General features: G+C 29.4%; 2 protein-coding genes across 7 annotated transcripts; both read left to right on the forward strand.

Moving 5' to 3' along the window:
- Positions 1–499: 499 nt before the first annotated feature.
- On the forward strand, positions 500–8,052 carry LOC137808337 (autophagy-related protein 101). 6 transcript variants are annotated; one of them, XM_068609398.1, is made up of 6 exons: positions 500–796; positions 891–976; positions 1,415–1,522; positions 1,611–1,773; positions 1,926–2,091; positions 7,617–8,052. In XM_068609398.1, exons 1-6 carry the CDS (start codon positions 727–729, stop codon positions 7,690–7,692), a joined length of 669 nt encoding a protein of 222 aa, XP_068465499.1. In that variant the 5' UTR covers positions 500–726; the 3' UTR covers positions 7,693–8,052. The 6 variants fall into 6 exon arrangements, with proteins under 6 accessions (XP_068465499.1, XP_068465501.1, XP_068465497.1 ...); XM_068609400.1 differs by having other exon boundaries at positions 501–796; positions 1,415–1,510; XM_068609396.1 differs by having other exon boundaries at positions 518–796; positions 1,415–1,531.
- Positions 8,053–17,205: 9,153 nt separating this feature from the next.
- On the forward strand, positions 17,206–19,266 carry LOC137808339 (salicylic acid-binding protein 2-like). Its single transcript, XM_068609401.1, has 3 exons — positions 17,206–17,632; positions 18,590–18,715; positions 18,806–19,266. Exons 1-3 carry the CDS (start codon positions 17,264–17,266, stop codon positions 19,085–19,087), a joined length of 777 nt encoding a protein of 258 aa, XP_068465502.1. The 5' UTR covers positions 17,206–17,263; the 3' UTR covers positions 19,088–19,266.
- Positions 19,267–23,381: the final 4,115 nt, after the last annotated feature.

Raw genomic sequence — 23,381 nt, forward strand, 5'->3', positions numbered from 1 at the left:
GTTTTAACTTTTAAATAATTTATTTGTACTTTTTTAGTATTTAAATATAATTAAAGATAAAATAATATATATATATATATATTAAATAGTAAAATCTGAAATTGTTATTTTTAAAATGTGAGTATATTTTCAGTTATTTTTGTGAGAGAATATTTAAAAATATTTTGTGCCTTTTATTTTGGAGCTAAATACATTCTTTTTGAAAGATAATATTCTCTTCATACAAAAATAGCAGTTATGAGTACATAACCTTTTATATACATTTTTAAATATTAATATTATGAAACACAATGGAAATGTAATTTAGTTAACCAAATATTGTTTTTAACCAAATTTAATTAAGAAACAAGCATTTGAAATTTGAAAGATAATAATAACTAAATATATTTAGGAAAACTCAAAATCATTTTAGTTAATTAGTTAATCATAGAAGGATAACAAAAGTTTGATGAAATAGGGAAGGAAGTGCAATTAATATATATTATTTTATTTTACTTTTTTGGGTATAATAATATGTGTTATGGGTAAAGATGGTAAAAGGATCGTCTCCCTCCTCGCTTTCTCTCCCACTGTGATAGCTTACAGAAAGAAGTAATAGTAATTAGGAAGTTGAACAGTTGAATCACAAACACTCATTCGCCTACGGTATCCCCTTATACTCTGTCTTCCACGTCTTTCCTTCTCCTCTTCCCACTCCACGCAACCTTCCCAGGGTTTCACCCAATCATGAACTGTGAGGTTTGCCAGCTCAAGGAACTGGAACTCGAACATTTCGAGATACGCGAGGTTTTGCGATGTGATTCCGCTGCTCCTATTGCTAATCTACTTTCTTGATTATGATTTTCTTATTAATTTGTTCAATTGCAATAACCAGAGTGACGGTGTTGCAGGCATATTGCACACCATCCTCTTTCACCGTGCCTTGGGTCTCGTGCGCCCTAAAGACGTTGACTTGGAGCTTTTTGATGTAACTTACGTACGTTTTCAATCTCAATTTAATGCTATTTTCACTTGTGTGTTAATATCTTTGAATCGCTTTTTAACTGTGTCTTATATCCATTACATTTCACTTATAAGCGCGTGTTTGAATTTAGTTTAGTTATCCGGCTCAAATTACGTCTAAATACGACCTAACGAGTTTTTAGGTTGATGTTTGGTCTCAAGTTGAAGAATTGGTTCTGGGTCTAAAATTAATTGAGTTGAAGCAAGTCCAGACAGATTTTAGATTGGATTATAAATTTTTATAATGGATTTTATTACTAATATCATTTTAGGATAAAAACACCTAAGCATAAATTGCTTCACTTCTGAACAAATTTTTATTAGAATCAATTTTGCAAACACTCACCTAAACACGCATGCTAAATAAAGTAATTGTCTTGTGTTCTGTTTTTATGTCATTCTTGGTGTGTAGGTGCAATGTGGAGAGGCAGAGCTCGAAAAGAAAATAGATGAGAAGATTGAGCAGTTTGTTTGTTGGGTGGAGAAACACCCAAACAAAAAGAGTCAGGTCAATGATGTGGTGAAAATGGTGATAGTAGGGGTATTGTATTTGATTTTTGTTTTGTTGTAATTAGTGTTTTAACGGGGCTGTGAATTGGATGGTGCAGATATGTTTATCTTTCTATGAGGTGAAAAACAAACAGGCCTCTTGGTTCAGTAACAAGATTGAACGTTTGTATTGGGAGCAGTGGTATATTAATCTGAATGTGACTCAGCATATTAAGGTGCATTCTAGCAAGTATCATCATCCCAAAGTTGTAGATCCAGGAGGTGCAGTTGCTTGTTCTGTTTGTCAAACTAAATCTCTTTTAATGTCTCACTCCTACTAATTTAGTTTTTTCACTCCTTCACTTATACATTTTTTTGGGGTAGGGTGCTGTTCACCTCCTTTTGTGTTTCTTATTTGTGTTTCTAATGTGTAGAGGGAGCGTTGGAGGATAGAAATGCCCGAAGTGCAGCACTGGAGGCATCACTTCGTGAGGTTTTATTTCAGATAATTAAATTTGTTAATGAGAAAAAGGATCACGTTCCACCAATTCCAAATCTTGAGGGTGCTGTTTCATTTCCCTATGAAATTACCATACCTAGGTGAGTTGTGTGTACTCTGGCTGACCATGTCAGTTGTGATTTTGCATTTCTTACATTTCTTTAATATTCTTACCGCTCTGATTCCAAGGTAGTCTTCTACTTGGTTGATTGTGTTGATAACATGATATCTTTCAGGTTTTCTTTTCTCAATATGACTTGTAGAAAATATTGGAGCTATTGGTGTCCAAGGATTTTGGATTAAGTGGGATTAAATTGAAGTACATATAATGTAATGAAATGCTTATGTAGTAAGATGAAATTAACATTGTTTTAGGGGTGAAATTTCAGAATAACCCTGCCACAAGCTGTACAATATAGGCATCTTAGGTCCAACACTGGGGGACCATTCAAAGGATTCAAAAAGTGCTTGTGATCACGAATTGTCTATGAAATTAAAAGAGATTTGATTATGCACAGGTTTTAGTTTATATTGGTCATTTAAGTGCCAAAAAAGGTGTAGTGGATATGGGAATGCTGAGGTAGATTAGTGGATTTACTAGAAAATATCAGGTTAGGGACAATAGCTTATGAGAGAAAAATTGAGTAGCATTTTTCAAGTAAAAGAAGGCAAAAACTTACCCATTAGGGCTTTTGGTCATGTTAGTATTCCTATGAAATTGTAAAATTACAGGAATTAGGATAAGATTTCGTCCTCCCCACCCAGCAGATGAGAACTATTTGAAAACACTTCATTCTACATTGTGAGACAAGGCTTGACTGCTCCTTTTGGTATTATTTTGCTCCTAATTATGTGGAGGAAGAAAAAAATTGAATGGCTATGGTCTAGCTTTGTAGAATTCCAATGAATTTGACTGTAGAGTTTAGTGGAATAGAGAGCAGGCCAGATAACAGAAATTACATTTTCATGAAAACTATTTTCAGGGTAGTGTTTAGTAACATGCATTATTTAAGAGTATTAAATTCATTGAAAAGAAGCTATCTCTTCTGCATTACTTGAAAATTTTCAAATCATAAATGGTTTTGTATAGATTGGGATCAGTGTTGAAGAAAATTAGTGTTGACATTATTTAGTTATGATTATTTGATATTTTGTTACCCACTAAGTTGTACTTAATTTCATGAATAGACTTTTCGGATGATATACTGTGATTTGAATGTCCACCCTTTTGCTTTACTTGTTTTTTCTCATTGTTTGTGATGAATCATTTGTAAATAAAGATGTTGTTACTAGTTATGTAAGACATCTCTAATTCGAAAAAGGCAAGTTCAATGCTTGCATCATTGTTCTGTGTTTGAAATTGTTTGTATTAATCGGGAATTAATGCTTAGGATAGCTAAAAGGGTAGATTCATGAGTAGTGGCTTATCATACTCCTGGGGCGTTGCATTATTCAATTATTGCTCTTAAATGTAGTTTAGCATGAATGATTATAAATAGAGATGCTGCTAGCGCTTCTTCACTTAAGCATTTAACCAAAATTTATTCTTCAACTTTGATAAATAGCGTAGGTTTGTTCCCGCTCTGCTTGTGTCCGTTTTTGGACAAATTTTCTGTGTTGTCTGCCATTGTTAGTCTGTTAGTCACCAACTGTTGTTGCATTGTTCATCCTTGCACTGTACATAGTTTGGTACTTTTCGTCCACTGTGCATACGTGCAGTGTTAACTGTTGTTGTTTCCTGCGTTTGTCAAGATATTCTCAAGTGTTTAAGGAAAAAGGTCTGAAGCAGGTTCTTTTGCCAGTAGTGCCTGAAGGCATACTTTTAGTTAAAATACCATGGATAATATATTGAAGTGAATTTATAGTGAGGGTTCTTTATTCTCCTTAATGTCTTCTAAATTTCATCATCTCCTCAACGTAGCAAATGGTAAATGTACATAGCCTTAACTCCTGCAAGTAGAGAGAGCTTGTTTCTAGGATTTGCAAGGATTCCAATCCCTTCCTATTCCACCAAGGTTCTCCCTTTTACCACAACATAGTTTATATTCCCTACTATTGGGGAGTCTCTCCATCTAGACTAGGCATTAGCAACTATATTTTCCATGATATTCACTATATATTATTTATTTTGTCAGATTTTACTAAAATTTCTGAAATCTTGTGTAACTGCAAAAGTATTCCCTAATCAACTTGTCAAATGCTAATTAGGGTCTCTACAAAACAATTGTGATATTTGCTTTGAGATCTTTGTGACACGATAAAGAGCTTTTAGAATTATTGTTGGAAAGTTGTCTATATGTTGTCTCTTTTAGCTTGTCTTAGGTGCGGTCCCTTTCAGAACTACCTTAATTGCAATCTCGGGTCGTGGCTTAGTTTCTGATATGAATGATCGTGTGTTGAAGCGTCTAGGTCCTCTCGTAAGAGATTTCGAAGAACGATTAGGCTTTGGACAAAGGGAACCTTTAGGTGGCTTCCGATTATACCAAGAACAAGAACAATGATAGAGAATTGAGAAAAGGAAACAAACTGCATATATTATTCATATCTCAAATAATAGTTCAATACTCTATTTATAGAGTACTAAATATCATAAAATCCCAATAAAATCCTAATAAAATCCTAATAAAATCCTAACTAATTAAATAAATGATAAAATCCTAATAAAATCCTAATAAAATAAATAAATGATAAAATCCTAACTAATTAAATCTTAACAACCCAATAATAATATTAATCAAATCCCAAAACTTTAGCATATAACAATGCCCTCCCCTCAACAACATTCTTGCCCTCAAGAATGGAACAATGGGTACTTTACAGGCCTTTGGTTGACGGGATTAACTCCATGAAGCAAGGGAATATGATGATCATGGTCTGGTCGAAAAGGTGGTAATTGTTGTGGTTCTGGAAAAACATCTGCAAATTCGTGGAATGGATTCGCGATCTCAGTTGGAATCTCCTTTTGTGCGGCATATGTAGTCAAGGAATGCAACAACATCTCCTCCTTTGCACCAATGTGAATCATAGATAAATGCACATCTTCAAGAAAAACTTTACTCAATTGTTGCTTGGGTGTAAGTTTGATCTTGGGGCCCACAGAGCCACGTAGAACATGTCGCCTTCCTTGTACATTGAACTCCATAGTGAGTTTGTCGAAATTCCATAAAATATCGCCCAATGTTATGAGCCACTCAATTCCTAGCACTAAATCACAACACCCCAAAGGAAGGAGTAGCATATCAGCAATAAAAGTTGTGTGCTGAATTGTCCAACTAAAATTTTTGACCACGGAAGATATCGTGATCTTTGACCCATCTGCTACCACAACATTCAAAGGGGCAATCGTCTCAATTATGCACCCATATTTTTGAGCCATTTGGGTATCGAAGAAATTATGAGTGCTGCCACTATCAATGAGAATATGTAAAGGTCGTGTTTTATGATATCCAGTTATTCTCATAGTTTTGAACCCAGCCATTCCGGTTAATGCGTAGACTGAGATTTGTGGCTCCGTCCTTTGTAATAATGCAGTCGCTTCACTGGGAGGACGATCAAGGGTTTCATCTTCTTCCTCCATCTCCATGACGTGAAGTTGTAATTTCTTGTGTACCCTACTGTGCTCCATTGAGTAGGGTTCATCACAAAAATAACAAAGGCCTTTGGCTCTGCGTTCCGCTATGAACTCCGACGTTAAGTGGCGTTTTGGGTTGGGTGTGGGGGCCGCATCGATTGGAGCAGACGATGACATAGGCACTGGTGCTGGACCCAAGACTCCCCTATCTAAGTTGGCCAACGAATTGCTTGAATGGGCTGCTTCATATGTCCTAGCCAAAGTAAACGCATGTTGTAGAGACGTAGGTTGGAACATGCGTACCATCATTTGGATGTCTTGCTTTAAGCCACCAAGGAAGCAGCTGAGAATATGATCATTAGCTAACTTCAACCTTGTAATGATTGAATCGAACTCTTCATGATAGGCATCAACGAAAGTCTTTTGTCGTAGACGCATCAACGCAACCATGGGATCATTGCCAATTGCACCAAACCGATCTTTTAGACTTTTGGTGAATCCTGGCCATGAAGGTGCAGCCATATCTAAATCAGAGTTCTGAAGTGCGGTATGCCATTGCAAGGCCTTTCCTTCTAGATGCACAAGTGCCAGCTGTACCTTGAATTCCTCTGGAGTCTTGTCAATGAGAAAATAATTTTCGCATTGATAAATCCACTGATTAACATTTTCGCCATTGAATCGGGGAAAGTCGATGCGTGCCACAAACATAAGAAGACCCCGTTCGAGGTCCGCACGACATTGTCTCAGGTGAGGGCCGAGGGGAGCGTTCACCTTGAGATTGAGTAAGTAAATCCTGGATGGTGTCTTTCATAGAAAGAGTCAAAGTTTCCTTCAACGTAGTCGCGAGTTCCATAAACCGATTATCCATCCTTTGGGAGAGTCGATCTTCCATCTCCCTAGTAGCTTGAGCGGAGCGTGTTGATTCTGCCATTGAAGTACTGGAAGGTCCTAGCTGATACCAATTGATATGAATGATCGTGTGTTGAAGCGTCTAGGTCCTCTCGTAAGAGATTTCGAAGAACGATTAGGCTTTGGACAAATGGAACCTTTAGGTGGCTTTCGATTATACCAAGAACAAGAACAATGATAGAGAATTGAGAAAAGGAAACAAACTGCATATATTATTCATATCTCAAATAATAGTTCAATACTCTATTTATAGAGTACTAAATATCATAAAATCCCAATAAAATCCTAATAAAATCCTAACTAATTAAATAAATGATAAAATCCTAACTAATTAAATAAATGATAAAATCCTAATAAAATAAATAAATGATAAAATCCTAACTAATTAAATCTTAACAACCCAATAATAATATTAATCAAATCCCAAAACTTTAGCATATAACAGTTTCATCCAAACTTAAATAAAGTTTATAAAGCTTAAGCAGTTCTCATCGTATAAGCCACTTTCGTGTTGTTGACTTATGTTATAGACCCAAATCCTAAGGTGGTATTAGATGGTCATCTTTTGGTGGCTGTCTTAATTGCAGTCTCGTGAGTGTTATGGTATAGTCTAATATTGATTATAGATGACTTAATAATAAAGCTTATAAAATTTGGACAATTTTTACATTACAAGCTAATGAGATAAACCTAAACCCAAATTTTAAGAATTATCATAAAACATAATTTCTTGATGAAAACCAAATTTTCAAAGATGTGAAAATCTGAAAAATAGATTTCTTGCAGCAAACATGTACAAACACAAGAAGCAACATCTCGAAAAATCCAGCAGCAAAACAATTCAAACTAAAAACCACTCTCCTAACGATATATCCCTGTATACATCAATGATATACTGCCGTGACGTGAGATTAAATAATTGTACTTTTATTTTGAAAAGCTGAAGGAAATAGCATTTATTAAGATCTTGAGATTGATTGGTTAGTATAAACAGCAATTATTCCATGAGCCTAGATTTATAGAATATCTATATTAGATGAAGATTTCTACCCTCCGCATCTTGCGTGATGAATTGTAGTTAGTTACTTCTACGTTTGAAAATTATGCTGAAGCTGTTGATTTAACCTTGTGCTTTCAAATGAACAGTTCATCGGATTCTGCATTTGGGATGGACATGATCAAGAGAATGCTCCAGACAGGGCATCCAACAATGCTAAGTTGATTGCCAGAGTTTGTAGAGCGGTCTATGGGGTCAAATGTATTCTTGTTCATATGTTTAGGCTGGAAATATGATGCTAAAGAAAGCTAACGAATGCAAAATAACTTAAATATACATCCTTGTTAAATCTCTCGTTTTATATCTGGTCTTTATTCTGATCATGTCTCAACACATGTATCCATGGTAACTGAAACGCTTCATTTCTTTCCAGCATCACAGGAAGCTAATCTTGAATTTAGGTTTTTAGTTTACATGGTATAGTGGTGAAGTCGTTGGAAAATTTGCAGTTAAGATTATGATGAAATGTAGAAACGGTTTTAATAAATTATGGAATTATGAGCATCTCGATTCTTTATTTTTGAATCAATATTTGTTACGTCTTAATCTATTGTCTAAAGTGCATCATGAGACCTTTCCTTCGTTACATGGGACACAAGAGAATCCACCATATAAGATTGAATGGTTTATGCTCCTTTGCTTTTAAGATACGTATCTATCATAATGGATTCTGTCGGCATCGTCCAGTAAGCTATGCTTCAGTCTTGTCTTTTCTCTGCTGTTTCTGGCTTGAGTTATCACCCCAAAGGGAGAAACACTCATACTTCTTTATCCTTCTTTCTGTAATTGTATGTAAAACGACCTCTAGACTCAACTAAATGTATTAATATTTCAGAAATTGAGTTTTGATTTATTTATTTTTGTCCAAAAACAATTTCTTTTAGATAGAAATAAATAGTATTATGAAAATTACATTTAACTCCTTACTTTAGAGGATGATGCATTTTAGAGAATAATGAGCACTTAAAATAGCTTATATTAAAATTTATTTTAGACTTTGAGAAATATGTATTTTAGTTTCACAATTTTAAATTGTTTATTTTTTAATTAATTAAACTATTATAAGTGTACTGTATTCTCTAAAATGTATTTTCACACTGAGGAATCAAATCCATAAAAGTTGTCTAATCATAAAATGGGCTAAATAGTGTTTGGAGGCTATAATTTTCCAATTCACTCTCTCTTTCCCTATTTTTTTCCCTTAAAAAAATAAAACTGGATGTGGTCCATCTTTTATAACACTTATTATAAGTGTATTGTCTTCTCTAAAATGTATTTTCACACTTTGAGGAATCAAATCATAAAAGTTGTCTAATCATAAAATGGGCTAAATAGTGTTTGGATACTATATTTTTCCAATTCACTCTCTCTTTCCCTATTTTTTTTCCCTTAAAAAAATAAAACGGGATGTGGTCCGTCTTTTATAACACTACAAGTTGTTTATTGTTTGTTGGCAAAAGACAATGAATGTTTACATGCTTTACAACAAAAATCAAATGTGGTCTCTTGTTGATCTTCCACAAGGTTAAGAGTCATATTGGTTGAAAATAGATTTATAAGGTTAAGTATTGTGTTGATGATGGAACTATTGAGAAGTATAAGGTTAAACTTGTGGCTAAAAGCTACACATACTTAGAAGGCGTGGACTATTTTGATATATTTTGAGTGACTAAAATCATTATTGTAAGGGTATTGCTTGTTATGACAACTATTAAAGGACGGTTTCTAGAACAAATAGATGTTAAGAATGCTTTCTTTTATGTAAAGCTTTATGACAATGTTTATATGTTGTCTCTTCTTGGATTACTTTTGTTTGATTCTTCTAAGGTTTGTAAGTTACACAAATCCCTTTATGGTTTAAAGCAAGCCAACCGATAATGACATAACACCTTATCTGCCACTTTTCTTGATAACATTCTTCTTTCATATTTTAATTTCTTCTTTAGATGGACATAGAGTGATGGTGCAAAAGCTTGGAGCTAGGAGAACATTCAATGGAATTGGAGTGGATTTTGGAGAGTGTTTAAATTAGGTGTGAGACCAACTCAACTAGGAAGGATTACAGGTTAAAGTCTAAGAAGGAGACTAATCTAGAGAGGACTTATGAACATGGCCAAAATTAGAGAGCATTTAAATACTCATTAAAAGTGAGAAATACAAGTAATGGACACTCCTATTTATAGACTAGAGGATTGTTGGTTGTAGACAGTTAGTTGGTTGACTTTTGTATCTTACCATCAGCTTGTCATATATTGCTTATTTTATACAATAGTTAAGTCAATTTATATCAAATCTCTTGATACTCATTACAAGGTTGTTGTCAAGGTTCTCGCTATTTAAAAGAATTACCTTCTCAAGGATTATTTTTCTCAACCTCTTCTCAACTTAGATTATCTGCCTTTGCTGATTTAGATTGAGCCTATTGCTTGGATACTAGAGAATCCATAATTGGTTTTTATATTGTTGTTTGTTTTTATTTGTCTCTTAGAAATTGAAGAAGCAAACTACTATTTCTCGTTTCTCATTTGAAGTTGAGTATAGAACTTTGACTAACATCACTTGTGAAATCCAATGGTTACATTATCTCCTTAATAATCTTCATATTTTATTGAATCCTATTTTTATTTAATGTGATAATCAATCTACTATCTACTTAGCTCACAACCATATATTTCATAAATATATTAAGCACGTTAAAATTGAAATTTTTGTAAACAAGTTGAGTTTTTTATATTCACTACCCAACTTAAAAGGGGTTTTACCAAAGTATTTTTTATTTACTCTATTTTTGTTATTATATAGTTTGTTATTGTGACAGTTTTTAATTTCATTTTTTTACTTTATATACCTTCTTTGTAAAATTGCAAGTACCTTTCATTTTCAATTTACAATAAAAATTTTCTATTATTTCAATATCAAGGTCATGCCTTTGTATTTCATTTGTATTTCATGTTTAACAAAGAAAACACATAAGAAAGTTGTATAGAAAACACAAAGTTGTATACATCCTTGTAGTTAGCATCATTTGATCATTTACAAATTGACAAGATATAAGATAAATAACATTTGATGAAAAATTATATCCACATAATTCGATCTCCATCAACCTCCACAAACAAGACACACCCACACATAATTTTTTGTACTGCCTTCACTTAGATTTTGGTACTATTATGAAGTAGACTTCTTATTGTGATTGATCTATTCCCTGTGTATAGGGTAAGAGATTGATCTTGATCTTTTTCTGTATAAGGGTTGAAACACCCCTCAAGTGTTCTATATCTATTTCATTTATTCATTGCTGAGAAAAAAAAATTATTATTTAAAATTATTAGTAAATATTTTAAATTTTATACTTTTGCACCTCCCACACATAAATATATATTAATATTAGATCTAAGTACAAGGAAAGAATCTCACCTTCTTATTTATTTTTGAAATTATAACTAATTAAATATTTTAATTTTTCACACTTGTACTTCTTCTAAATTTATATATTTACGTAACTATATATATTATGATAATGATATTAATTATTTTAAAATAAATGTTTCTCTAATTCAAGATAGTAATCCATATATATATATATATATATATATATATAATTTCTTATTCGTCACTAAACTTTTCTTATTGAGAATTGTATTACCTTTTAAGATAATTTTTTTTTATACTATACTAAACTTTTTTATGTAGTATTTTCTCACAACTAGAAGAAATAATATTTTTCTAACTATTTTTTTCTCCTATCTAGTCCGTGTATCGGAGATACTAATTGAAAAATAGAAAAATAATTTCTATTAAAATTATATAAAATATATAAAAATGTTTTATGTATTTCCCATTATAAGAAAATAATTAAATAGAAACTAATTTTAGAAACAAAAAATAATTAGTTGCTATAGTGACAAAATTAGAGAAAATTTTGGAGACTAGAAAATTTTATAGTTTCTAAAACAAACACCTCGCTAGGATAGGCTCGAAAATGGCTCTGATACCATATTACAAAGTAGACTTTAAGTCTAACTCAACTTCATAAAACCGGCTCAATGAGGTGAGGTTTGCGTCCACTTATATACAATGAAAGACTCTAATCTCTAGTCGATATCAGATCTCCAACATTAGTCACTATAATAACTAATTATTTTTTGTCTTTAAAATTAATTTTTATTTAATGATTTTCTTGATGGTTTATCTCTAAAAATATAGATTTTTTTTTTGTTTTTGCCTTTTGAAAGTGAAATGAATGGAAGCAAAAACTGTGGTACACATTCGCTATCAAACAAATGTGGAAAATGTAAGCAATGACAAAGAAGGAGTGGCAATAGAAAAACCTATTTGATATTGGGTTAGGTGGATGCTGAAAGTGCCATGTCATGTTGTGGAGACTACTGTGCATTTTTTCAATGCCTGTATCAAGCTGTAAGGAATCTCTCTCTCTCTTTCCTTCCAAAAATTGTTAAATACATAAATAAAAAGAAACCTCACTATAATTAATTATGTGTATAACATAATTTTTTAATCAAATAGCACGCTAATAAATAAAAATTAAAATAATATAGGATTAAAATTACAAAAACCCATATGCCAAAAATGAATTTATTCCTAAGAAAATCTTTGGAATATAAAGGTTAATAATCCTACGTACTAAAGAAAATTAGACCCAATATTAATCTACAAGTTAGCTAAAATTTTAAAATTTATAGATTCACTTGAGAACTTGTTATTTTTTGCATCAGTTTATAATCTTCAAGGGACTTTAGACTGAAAATAAAAAGCATAAAACTAAGCAAATTGAGCATAAAAAGCTTGCACCACATTTGAGTCACATTTCAACCATAACGAATTCTAACCATGGAATGTATTATTTCAATAATAATTATAACTAGTAAACTAAGCAAAGATAACGTTATAGTAATAATATTAATTAAAATATCTATTAAATGATTGATTATAAAATTAATAAAATAAGTTGTAAACTAGTGGTAAAAAATTAACCTATTTTTAATCAATTACTCCTTGTTGAGTATTGGACTCCCTTTTATGCAGAGAAAAGGTCGAGATATTTAGTTTGCATGATATCTATGTATTTTGTGTTTTTTTAATATTTTTTGTTCTTTGTTTGTAAACTTTTTTTTTTTTTTTGGCTAATAAAAACTACGTTCATATTCATATGCTTATAAAAAGAAGTTTGAATCTTATAGTTATGTTTTATACTTTGTTGTTTTAAAAGCTCTTCAAAATAACTAGAGTCAAATAGATTTTTCTCTAGCAATTTAACAATCATTTAATATTAAAATAGTTGGTTGCATTATGTGGTTAATGAAATACTTTATCTAAATATGAAATTAAAATTCAATAAATTTGTGTTATCTAAATAAAATATTTAAAAAGCAAAATAATTCGAAATAGGATCAACTTAAATTTAATGTATTTAAATGTTTTTAAAAATGTGAAAATTTATGTACTAGCTAGGCAAAAGTTAATAACATATAGTCGTGAGGGCTTAAAAAGTTATGTGGTTTAGATGTTCATGGTTGATATAAAAGCCAAGTAGGAGATGATTAAAATATTTATAATTCCTAATAATTTATTAAGGCATATTACATATAATATTAACATCTATATTAGTTATTTGCGCATAGGCAAATTCTTCTCTCATCTTCATATCTTCCTCTTGCATATTCATGTTGCATATTCATTAAAGTTGTGAAAAGTAAATTTTTATTTTTATTTATTTTTTAAAAATAACCAAAAATAAGCATATTCTTACATTTGTAAATAACCTCACATTCTATATCTCCATTCCAACTAACACTTTCATTTCTTACCAGCAAATCATTGAATAGAAATTAATTTTATATGCTAAAATAATTAATTACTATATTGACTAAATTAAAAACCATTTTATAACTAAAAAATATTATTGGTATCTAAAGTAGGTTTCTATTATTAATAAAAAAATTACAAATGAGTTTCTAGATTGAAATCTAACCGTTAGCTACCAAGATCTCAGATACTACCTACTTTATATTCTAAATTAGTCTCTATTAGTATTTTAGAGACTAATTTAGAATATAAATAATCAGTAATTAAAACCTTGGTAACTAGTTTAGATACAAATTTAGAAACCATTTTATACATTTTTATTAATAATAGAAATCACTTTATATACCAATAATAATTTTGTAGTTTTCAAAGTAGTCAATATAGTGACTAATTATTTTTAGTCTCTAAATTTGGTTGTTATTTAATGATTGTCTAGTCGTAGCGTTGGAGAGGATAGTTCCATCGTTTGAGCGTGTGTAAGAGAATTGGCGAGAAGATTCATTTGTATTTTATGTTCCCCGATGTGAATATTTTTTTTTTTTTAGTTTTGTACTCCATTTTTGCAGCTTGTTGAATTTTTTCTAGGTTTTGTGGCTTCTAGAAGAATGACAAAAAATTTAGAAAAAATAAGATGTTACTTTCCCTCATACTAATAATAAAAGTAAACTTATTTTTTAAATATCTTTTTGTTTAATTTGATCTAGTTTTTTCATTATTCGAAGAAAAATAATTTAACCATTGTTAACTTATATTTGTATGATACACAAATTAGCTCAAATAACTTAATACTCTTATTTAGTATTTAAAAATAAACAACATCAAACAAATATTTTAAAATAAAAAGGAATCAATCTAAACATGACATTTTACTAACTTCATTTTTGGTATAGAAAAATTTATTTGAGACATCTTGAGTTTTTAGTCTCTTTTTATTTGTATATATTTTTATTAAAAAAATTAATATAAATTAGATGTTTATTAATTTTAATTTGTACTTTAATTGAAGAGTATTATTAGAATTAAAAAAATATGAAAAATTAAAGAGTATTATTAGAATTGAAAAAAATATGAAGATATAGAGGTGGAGGGATAAGAAAAATGGAAACCTAATATATAGAAAAAACCATTCTCTCTTCTCATCTAGAAAAATGAAGGAAGGTCTCATATGATAAAAAATCATTTAAATGAAGAATATTATAAATCCTTGTGAAAGGTTATGGGTCTAACCCGATTATTAGTGGTTTATGATCGTTATTCGATATTGATATCTAGTGTAATGTCATAGCACAAATCACGAAATCTCAATTAATTAACTTTAATAACTCAATTAAGGCAGAATCATGATCATAAAGAAAGATGTTAGGATTTTGTCCATAAATACGATGTAACAATCTACAAGGATAATCTAATACACACTATAAAAGGTATACCTATCATAAACCATTTTGAATATTCTAAACCAGATATTGCCTATACTTTTTTCTTGAAAATCACAAGAGATTCCAACGTGCATTGTAACACTTCATACAATTTTGTTCAAATTTCAATGAATCCAGGTATTATTCTCAAATTGTCTTAATCATCTCACGCAATGATTTTTTATTTTTCTGCTCATATTTTTATTTAGTCAAATTAATTATTTAGTCATATTTTATATACATATATGGATTTACATAAATTTTATTTAAAAAGCTATTTATGTATGAAGTTGTATCTGTTCTTGTCAATTTATGCTGGTGAATATTGACCTTATCAAATAAATATTTTTTTCCTTTGTTATTATACAAATACATCTAACTCACCGTTGAGTGCGTGGATTCAGTCATTTTCATGCTGGAATTGATCCATTTGCAAAAATCTTAGCAAAAAAATTTGACCTAAAACATATGAGTTTAACCATTGAATATTAAACGCATGCAATTTAACTCGTACGAAGTTTTATGAAAATAAGCAAATTCCACATGGAATTTTTTAGAGCATTATACATGTTGCTTCAAGTATAAGGAGATAACAAAAGGCGTGGTGAATTTCAAGGGAGTATTTATTGAAAAAGAATATTAAAAAGTTAATTATAACAAAACAATATCATTATTATATTTTAAAAGTATTGAAACTTTATAATAGTAGAATATAATTATGAGTTAAAAAGTAGTTTATCTACCAATGAAACACCCACAATTAATAAGCAAATTATCAATTTGATTAGAATTTTGTTTAATCATAACATTTGTAAACTTTTGGTCAATGATTGAATTTATAAGTTATAAATTGATGAAGAAAATCACTACAAGAAAAGTTATATTTAGTGTTAGCACTAACAATCAAAATTCAACATTAATTAATAAGTAGTGTTGATTTTATGTCACACCTACATTTGAATTATATTTTTAAAAATATAATGTTATTTCACTAGCGTCAATTTTAAATATGGACTTTTATATAGTGTCGTTTAGTCAGAGTTGACTAGTCGATGTTAAGAAAGTGTCTCTTTTGTAAAATTCATACAACAAAGATGATAGTTTCTCTCCACCACCATCTACACTACGTACTATTATTGAAAACTTAGAAGACAAAACCACAAAAGAACTAACACAAAAAAACATTTTTATATCACCGATGACAATAAAATAAGCTATAGGAATCATAGGCAGAAATCTTTGACAAGAAAACTAGAAATTTCGACAAGAACAATTGAAAGTTGTTGAAACATTTGCTTTTGCAATCTGATAGTAATTATAATATATATACATCCGAAGAAAAAGAAAATCGAAATTAGAGATACTAATGTCAAAATCAATGTTTCTTTTACCTTTGATTAAACATTAACTACTATCTATATTTTAATTTATAAAACTAAGAAATTCCAAAACTTAACCGATGCAAGTTTATCTAAATATTAGAAATAGATTCCATTAACACCGTCTTAACATATGCTAACTAAATATTAAAAAATATATTCTATTAGCATCGGTTAAGTACATACTAACTTATATTATTATTAAAAATAATTTTTATCAACACAATATAAATATTAAAATTAAATAAAATTAGAATTAAACTAACACTAATTCTAACATATTTAATTTTATTAATTTTGTTAAGTTAATTCTAACACACCCCTCACGTCGAAACTATCAACTCGTGTGTGAAACTATATATTATGGGTGATCCGATAGTGACCCGATAGCGGATGACACAATAGGTCCAACATAAAGACTCGTTAGGATAAACTTGAAATGATAATATCTTATTTTGATCTTTAGAAGAAATTTATGTTTGTGGGCTAACTTGTTTTGTCAGAGTGGATGTTAAGAGCAGTGTCCGGACGATTACCGGTGACAAATCGCATTAATAATGAATTTGGTCCCTCCATGGTTAAATATCTTAAAATGTGAATTTAACAACTGAAGAAAAAAAGTATTTGTGATTTGTCTTTTTCTTGCATTGAGTCTTCCGCATTGTCTGCTTGCACGACACATTTATTTCATATGCTAGTACTGTAACACCATTAATGTTCAAAAATTATCTTCTGAAATTTATAAATTAAAAAAAAATCAATTTGAAGAATAAAAAAAATCAAATTTAAATGATTGAAATAAACATTTAAGTTTATATGAAAGGAAGAAAATTTTCTGTTTTAAATTCGTCCGCCGAAGTCATAAGAAATAGTCTTTCTCCATATCATGATAGAGCTTTGCAAATTGGAATCCTCGTGTGAATGTTTTTCTTCTCACGTGATCAACAGCAGAGACAAAATAATCAACATTTTAGTGCCAGCAATTTCAAATTTTGTCAACAAGAGTGTGTATACACACACATATAAATATATATATATATATATATATATATATATATATATATATTAGGTTACATAGTAGAAAGGAGTAGGAAAAAAAAATAGAAAAGCATGATGGGTTCAGAAAAGAAGCATTTTGTTCTGGTCCATGGGGCTTGTCATGGAGCTTGGTGTTGGTACAAGCTGAAGCCACGTTTGGAATCTGGAGGGCACAAGGTGACAGCTCTGGACCTTGCTGCGTCTGGAATCAACCTGCAGAAAATTGAAGACGTTGGTACTTTTTCAGAGTATTCTGAGCCTTTGTTGCAGCTATTGGCAACAATTCCCCCAAATGAAAAAGTGATTCTAGTGGGTCATAGCCTTGGAGGACTCAACATAGCACTTGCCATGGAGAAATTCCCAGAAAGAGTTGAGGTTGCTGTTTTCTTAACAGCTGTAGTTCCAGATATTGAGCGCAAGCCCTCCTATGTTTTACAAAAGGTTTCTTTCTCACCCTCTTCTCACCATATATACTTCCAACAAATTTCCACAATCTTTTCACCCCATGCAAAATATGCATCGGAGTTTCATAATATTTTGTTTCTTTCCTACTTTCTAATAGATCGTGTTCAAAAAAATCCCATCAATTTTAAATATTTTTACTACTTGAATAATATATATTCAAATCAAAGTTATATATATAAAAGTAAAATAAAGTTCATTCTATTATTATTACTATTTTATTTTAACTTTCCTTTTATCATGAAAAAATATATAATCAACCATTACAATTTGAAAATTGATTTTTTAACAATCATCACAATCATTCAATAACTATACTATTATAATTAAATCAATAATGAACGAATTAAATGAAATTATTTATATATATTTCAATAAAGTTGTTAATACATTACAATGATTGATGAATTAAGTTGGATTATCGTGTGATTATATATTTAAATTAAGTTGTTTGTTAATATATCATTAATTTAATAATTAGATATATATTAAAAATAATATTATATAAAGTGTTACCATGGTCCCAAATTTACGCTTTTGATGAGTATATCTAGAATCGTTGCGAGTGCTCCACAACAAAAAGGACTTATAGATTTAACGAGGTCCACCAAAATAAGGACCCATATATTATTATTATTATTCATAGAAATCTTTTAACAACATGTCGGTGGCTAAATTTCTCAACTATACAACTATGTTATACATAAAACATTACATTTTGATTGCACAAGTCTTTCCTTTTAGAAATATAGTTTCATAAATAAGAAATGCATTTAGATTCATCAAACTAGAGTTTTCATGAGATAAAATCTATATTAATAAAAAATTATCTTCACAATAGTTACACTACACATTTACATCTTATTATTTTCTAAGAAGAATAAAAGAACATGGGGGAAAATACGCTTACCTTGGACATTTTCTTGAGTTAAACAGTACAATGAGAGTATTCCAGCTCCGAACTGGTCGGACAATGAATTCTTGCAGAGTGGAAACAAGACAGTAGTTGTTTTTGGTCCCAAATTCATATCCACCAAACTCTACCAAGGCTCCTCCATTCAGGTATGTTGCAACATTCTATTCCACATTGCATGGGAAAAAGTAATAATATGTTTTTCTTATGAAAATAAAAACAAGGATTGGATTTTGCAGGATATAGAGTTGGCCAAAACTTTGTTAAGGCCAGGTTCCCTCTTTATCGAAGACTTGTCTCAGCAGACAATTTTTTCTAAAGAGGGATATGGGTCAGTTCCTATGGCTTTTATTGTTTGCACCGAGGACCTTGGAATTCCATTGGATTTTCAGCTATGGATGATTCAAAATGCTGGCGTCAATGACGTTGTAGAGATCACAGGTGCCGATCATATGGCTATGCTTAGCAAGCCACAAGAACTGTGCGATTCTCTGCAACAAATAGCTGCTAAATATGCATGAATTCACGAAGCATGCTTTATTTGTTGCCCTTTTGAAATTAACATCTCTTCTAATTATAGCTTCTTATCTCCAATGAGTAATCAATAAAATGATCTTGTTCCATCCTCCATATATACATACGAAGTTGTATTCCTGTTACGTTGGTGAAGAATAATGAAACTTCTATCTTTTATATTGCACGTTTGTAGCAAACTTTTCCCAGCCTAAAATCCACTCCCTTCTCAGTTTCTCATTTCTTTCATTTCTATTATGTTGATATGTTAATATTGTTTATAAAGAAAAAAATAAAAATAAAAGAAACTCCTTGGCTGTTGTTCTCTCCCTATCCCTTCTCCTCATACACCTTCTTCCTGGTTGCACCATATAAAACCTAGTTTAGGTGTTTCATAGTTTTTCCTCTTTTGTAATTTTCATTTTCTTTTCATAGGTAAAAGTTTTCCTTTGTCTTGTTTCATTCTTTTGACTTTATATTACAAAGTGGACTTTAAGCCTAACTTATATATATTATAGGTGGTCCGATAGCGGTCCGATATGAGAATGAATATCTCTTCTTTTTTGTTATTGAAATCAAAACAAATGGTCTAAATTTAACTAAAGAGGAGTAGAAGAATCAATATCTAAATACTAAAATCATAACACACCCGACAAAATAAAGGTTATTCACCTCTATAGAAAGAAACAACTGATCATTATTCTCCTCAGTAAAGAGAAACAACTTATAATTACCTAATTAATATTATGATCCTTCTATAACTCTATTATCCGTATCCTTTAATATGATAACTTTTTTTTTTGTTTCCTAGACATTTTAGGATTTATTTTCGTTTTGACCAATTTTTTTTGGAATTTTTGTGAAACGCGTTCGAGTATGATTATATAAAGACGCAAATTTTGATTTTTCTAGTTCTTCATTTTTATGTTCTACCTTTCCACGAGTACCACGCTTTGTTGAATGTCAAGATTTAAAATCACACCAAATCTTTTAAGTTTAAGAAACTATAGTGTCTGAATTAAAATCAGTGCATGTGTACGCCCCCCATTTGAAAAGTTATTCAATCTCAAAAATTATAGCCACCATGATTTAAATATTAATTAAAATAATACATTTTCAATATTTAATTAAAAATTTTCTATCCTCTCCTCTCTCACGATTTCAATCATTAAACTTTACACAATTTTAATTTTAAAAAATTATACATATTTTTAAAATTAAAAAAAAAAATCTATCCATTTTTAAATTACATCATAAATTTTCCTATAGTCTAAGTCTTTAAGAAGATTATGGACAACATTACTCCTATCTACCTAATAATAGGTATATAAATAATGCATTGGTGTTTATTATATATAATATAAATATAAATATAAATATGGTTTATGGTTTGCCTACACAACCAAGAATGGATTATGAGATCTAAAGGTGTATGAAATATGTGCTCCATCATTTTGATATGTAGATATGCTTCATGGTTACTTAATTAAGGAATTGATAAAATACTATTTGCAAAAGTAAAAGCTAAGATTGTGTTGATTCTCCAATTGTTTGTTTCTTAATAAAACAAGAAGTATAAAGCAACCTTAATTTCTAAAACAAATCAAAGCACAATACTTCCACACATTAAACATCATCCACTCAAAAACATGCATAGTTAAATATTTGAGCCTCTATTGTGGTCTTGCATTAGTCTTTTTCTTTGCTGCAATAATAACTGTAATCAAAACAAGAAAATAATTGCCAAACAACTTTTCTTGATATCTTCACTAGCAAACAAAATATACGAAAGTGAGCAGTGACATCAAAACTTATATGAAAAACATATGAATAACTTGTTTTCTAGAAAACTGTAAAGAAAATGACCATCATCTTTTGATATGTCAAGGAATAAATATTTTATTCACTTTAACGATTTAAAATAAAACATAAGTTTTATTTCCATTCTATTTATTTTTCAATCTAATTTTTATGTGAAATATAAGAATAAACTGATCATTGAAAACATAATGCTGATTTTTTTTTAATTCTATCAGTTCTATATAATGAATAAAATATACTTTTATGTTTTTCGATTGTTTATCATTTCAAATATCCATTTTGATATTCTTTAATTTTAAATTCGAGTTAATGTTTTTTTTTCAAACAATGGTTTTTTAATTTTGAGACACAATTTTAAATTATTGTACCGATTTGAATCATTCAATTCACTACAAGAAAATCATGAAATAGAAACTAATTTTTAGAGGCCAAAATAATTAGTTGCAATAGTAACTAAATTAGAGACCATTTTAGAAACTAAATAAAATTTTGGTTTCTAAATTAATTTTTATTATTGTTAAATAGTTTCTAAATTGGTATCTAATTAGCAACCAAAGTTTTAGAGACCAAATTTAGAAACTAAATAATTGGTAAATTAAAATACTAGTTTTTACTGTTCATATGTTATGATTTGAATATACCACATCAATTCGTTATGTATGGATGATGAGATTCCATTGATACAGAGCCACTCGTTCTTTTTTCTCTGACAGATGGTCAGAACTTCATCTGGGTTCGAATCCTACTGATAGGTCTACTAGAGATCAGAAATTGTTGAAAAAAGAACAAAAGAAACATCTTGCTCTTTCCAGGCGATCGGAAAAGAAAGAAATAGTGAATTTATTCAAGATAATTATGTACTTACAAAATACCGTCTCAATTCATCCTATTTCATCCTATCGAGGATGTGATATGGTTCCAAAGGATGAATTGGACAGTTCCAATAAGATTTCATTCTTGAACAAAAATCCGATAGACTTTTTGGAGGGAGGGTCCATTGGCGTGCATCCAGTAGGAATTGAACATTAAAATATCGATTACTAATTAGATATCAATTTAGAAACTATTTAATAATAATATAAACTAATATAAAAACCAACTTTTTATTTAGTTTTCTCTAATTTAGTTACTATTGCAACTAATTATTTTGGTATCTACAAATTAGTTTCTATTTCATGATTTTCTTGTAGTGAATTGAATGATTCAAATCGGTACAATAATTTTAAAAAAATGATAGAATTGATAGAATTAAAAAAAAATCAGCATTATGTACAAATTGAAATAAAAATAATAGTTTCTATTTCATGATTTTTTTAGTGGTTTATTAAATTCGTCTATATGAAATTATAATGTTCAATTAATGCTCAAACGACAAATAAAATAAATATAATAAAAATTATGTACAAATTGAATCTCACAAATATTTGAAAATTTTAATATCATTTGTTTTAAATTTTTTAATATCATTTGTTTAATACGGTAACTTTCATCATGTTTATGACTCCTTTTTAGTTAGTATATTTATTAATTTTCACACCTTTTATGTAATTTACTATTAATGTTTGAAGAATTTTATTCCAAAATTGTAATTTTTATTTTCTTCATCCAAATAACATATTATGTCAAATAATTATCTAAATAACAAAATATACTATTAACAGTTTAAAATTTATTTTTTGGAGAACCAAATTCTCAATATGATTTGGTGTAATTTCGTCAACAAAACCAGTTCAGAATTCCATCATCGAGAAATCAAAGTCTGAACCGGCTCTTAATTTTTATTTGGAAATGAAGGAAAGGAAATTTATAATTTTTACTTTTTAAAAATTAATTATTTAAAAAAAATTGAAAATAAATTCTAAAAAAAATATTTATTTAAAAATATAGTTATATAAAATATAATAATTTATATTACGAAGTGGATTTAAGCCTAACTCAACCCCATAAAACCGGCTCAATGGTGTGAGGTTTGCTTGAGATTTGCACCCACTTATATACAATGAAAGGTCCTTATCTCTAGTCGATGTGGGATCTCCAATAATTTATAAAATTAATTATTTAAAGAAATAGTTATTTACAAAAAATATATTTTAAGCAATCATATTTTAAAAAAAATATGTAAAGAATAATTTTTTTTAACAATATTACAATTTATAAATTTTGTAATAATTTTTTTTTTTATTTGGTTTGGAAAATTTCATAGAAAAAAAGGAAAGAATTAAAAAAAACAGTGGAACGTGTTTTATATAATTTAAATTATTGGTATGTGAATAATAAATAAAACAATTAAAATATATATAAATGTAATAATTATTTTTTACAATAATTATTCAAATAAAAAAAAAATTATAAAAACGATTTTTTATAAAAAACACTATTCCCTAGTTTTTTTTATCATATTGTTATTGTCATTATTACTTTAATAATTATATGTATGATTACAAATAAATTTTAAAAATGAATACATGAAAAATTGGAAAT

The sequence above is a fragment of the Phaseolus vulgaris genome, chromosome 3, assembly GCF_000499845.2.
Source record: "Phaseolus vulgaris cultivar G19833 chromosome 3, P. vulgaris v2.0, whole genome shotgun sequence".
Classification (NCBI taxonomy): Eukaryota; Viridiplantae; Streptophyta; class Magnoliopsida; order Fabales; family Fabaceae; genus Phaseolus; species Phaseolus vulgaris.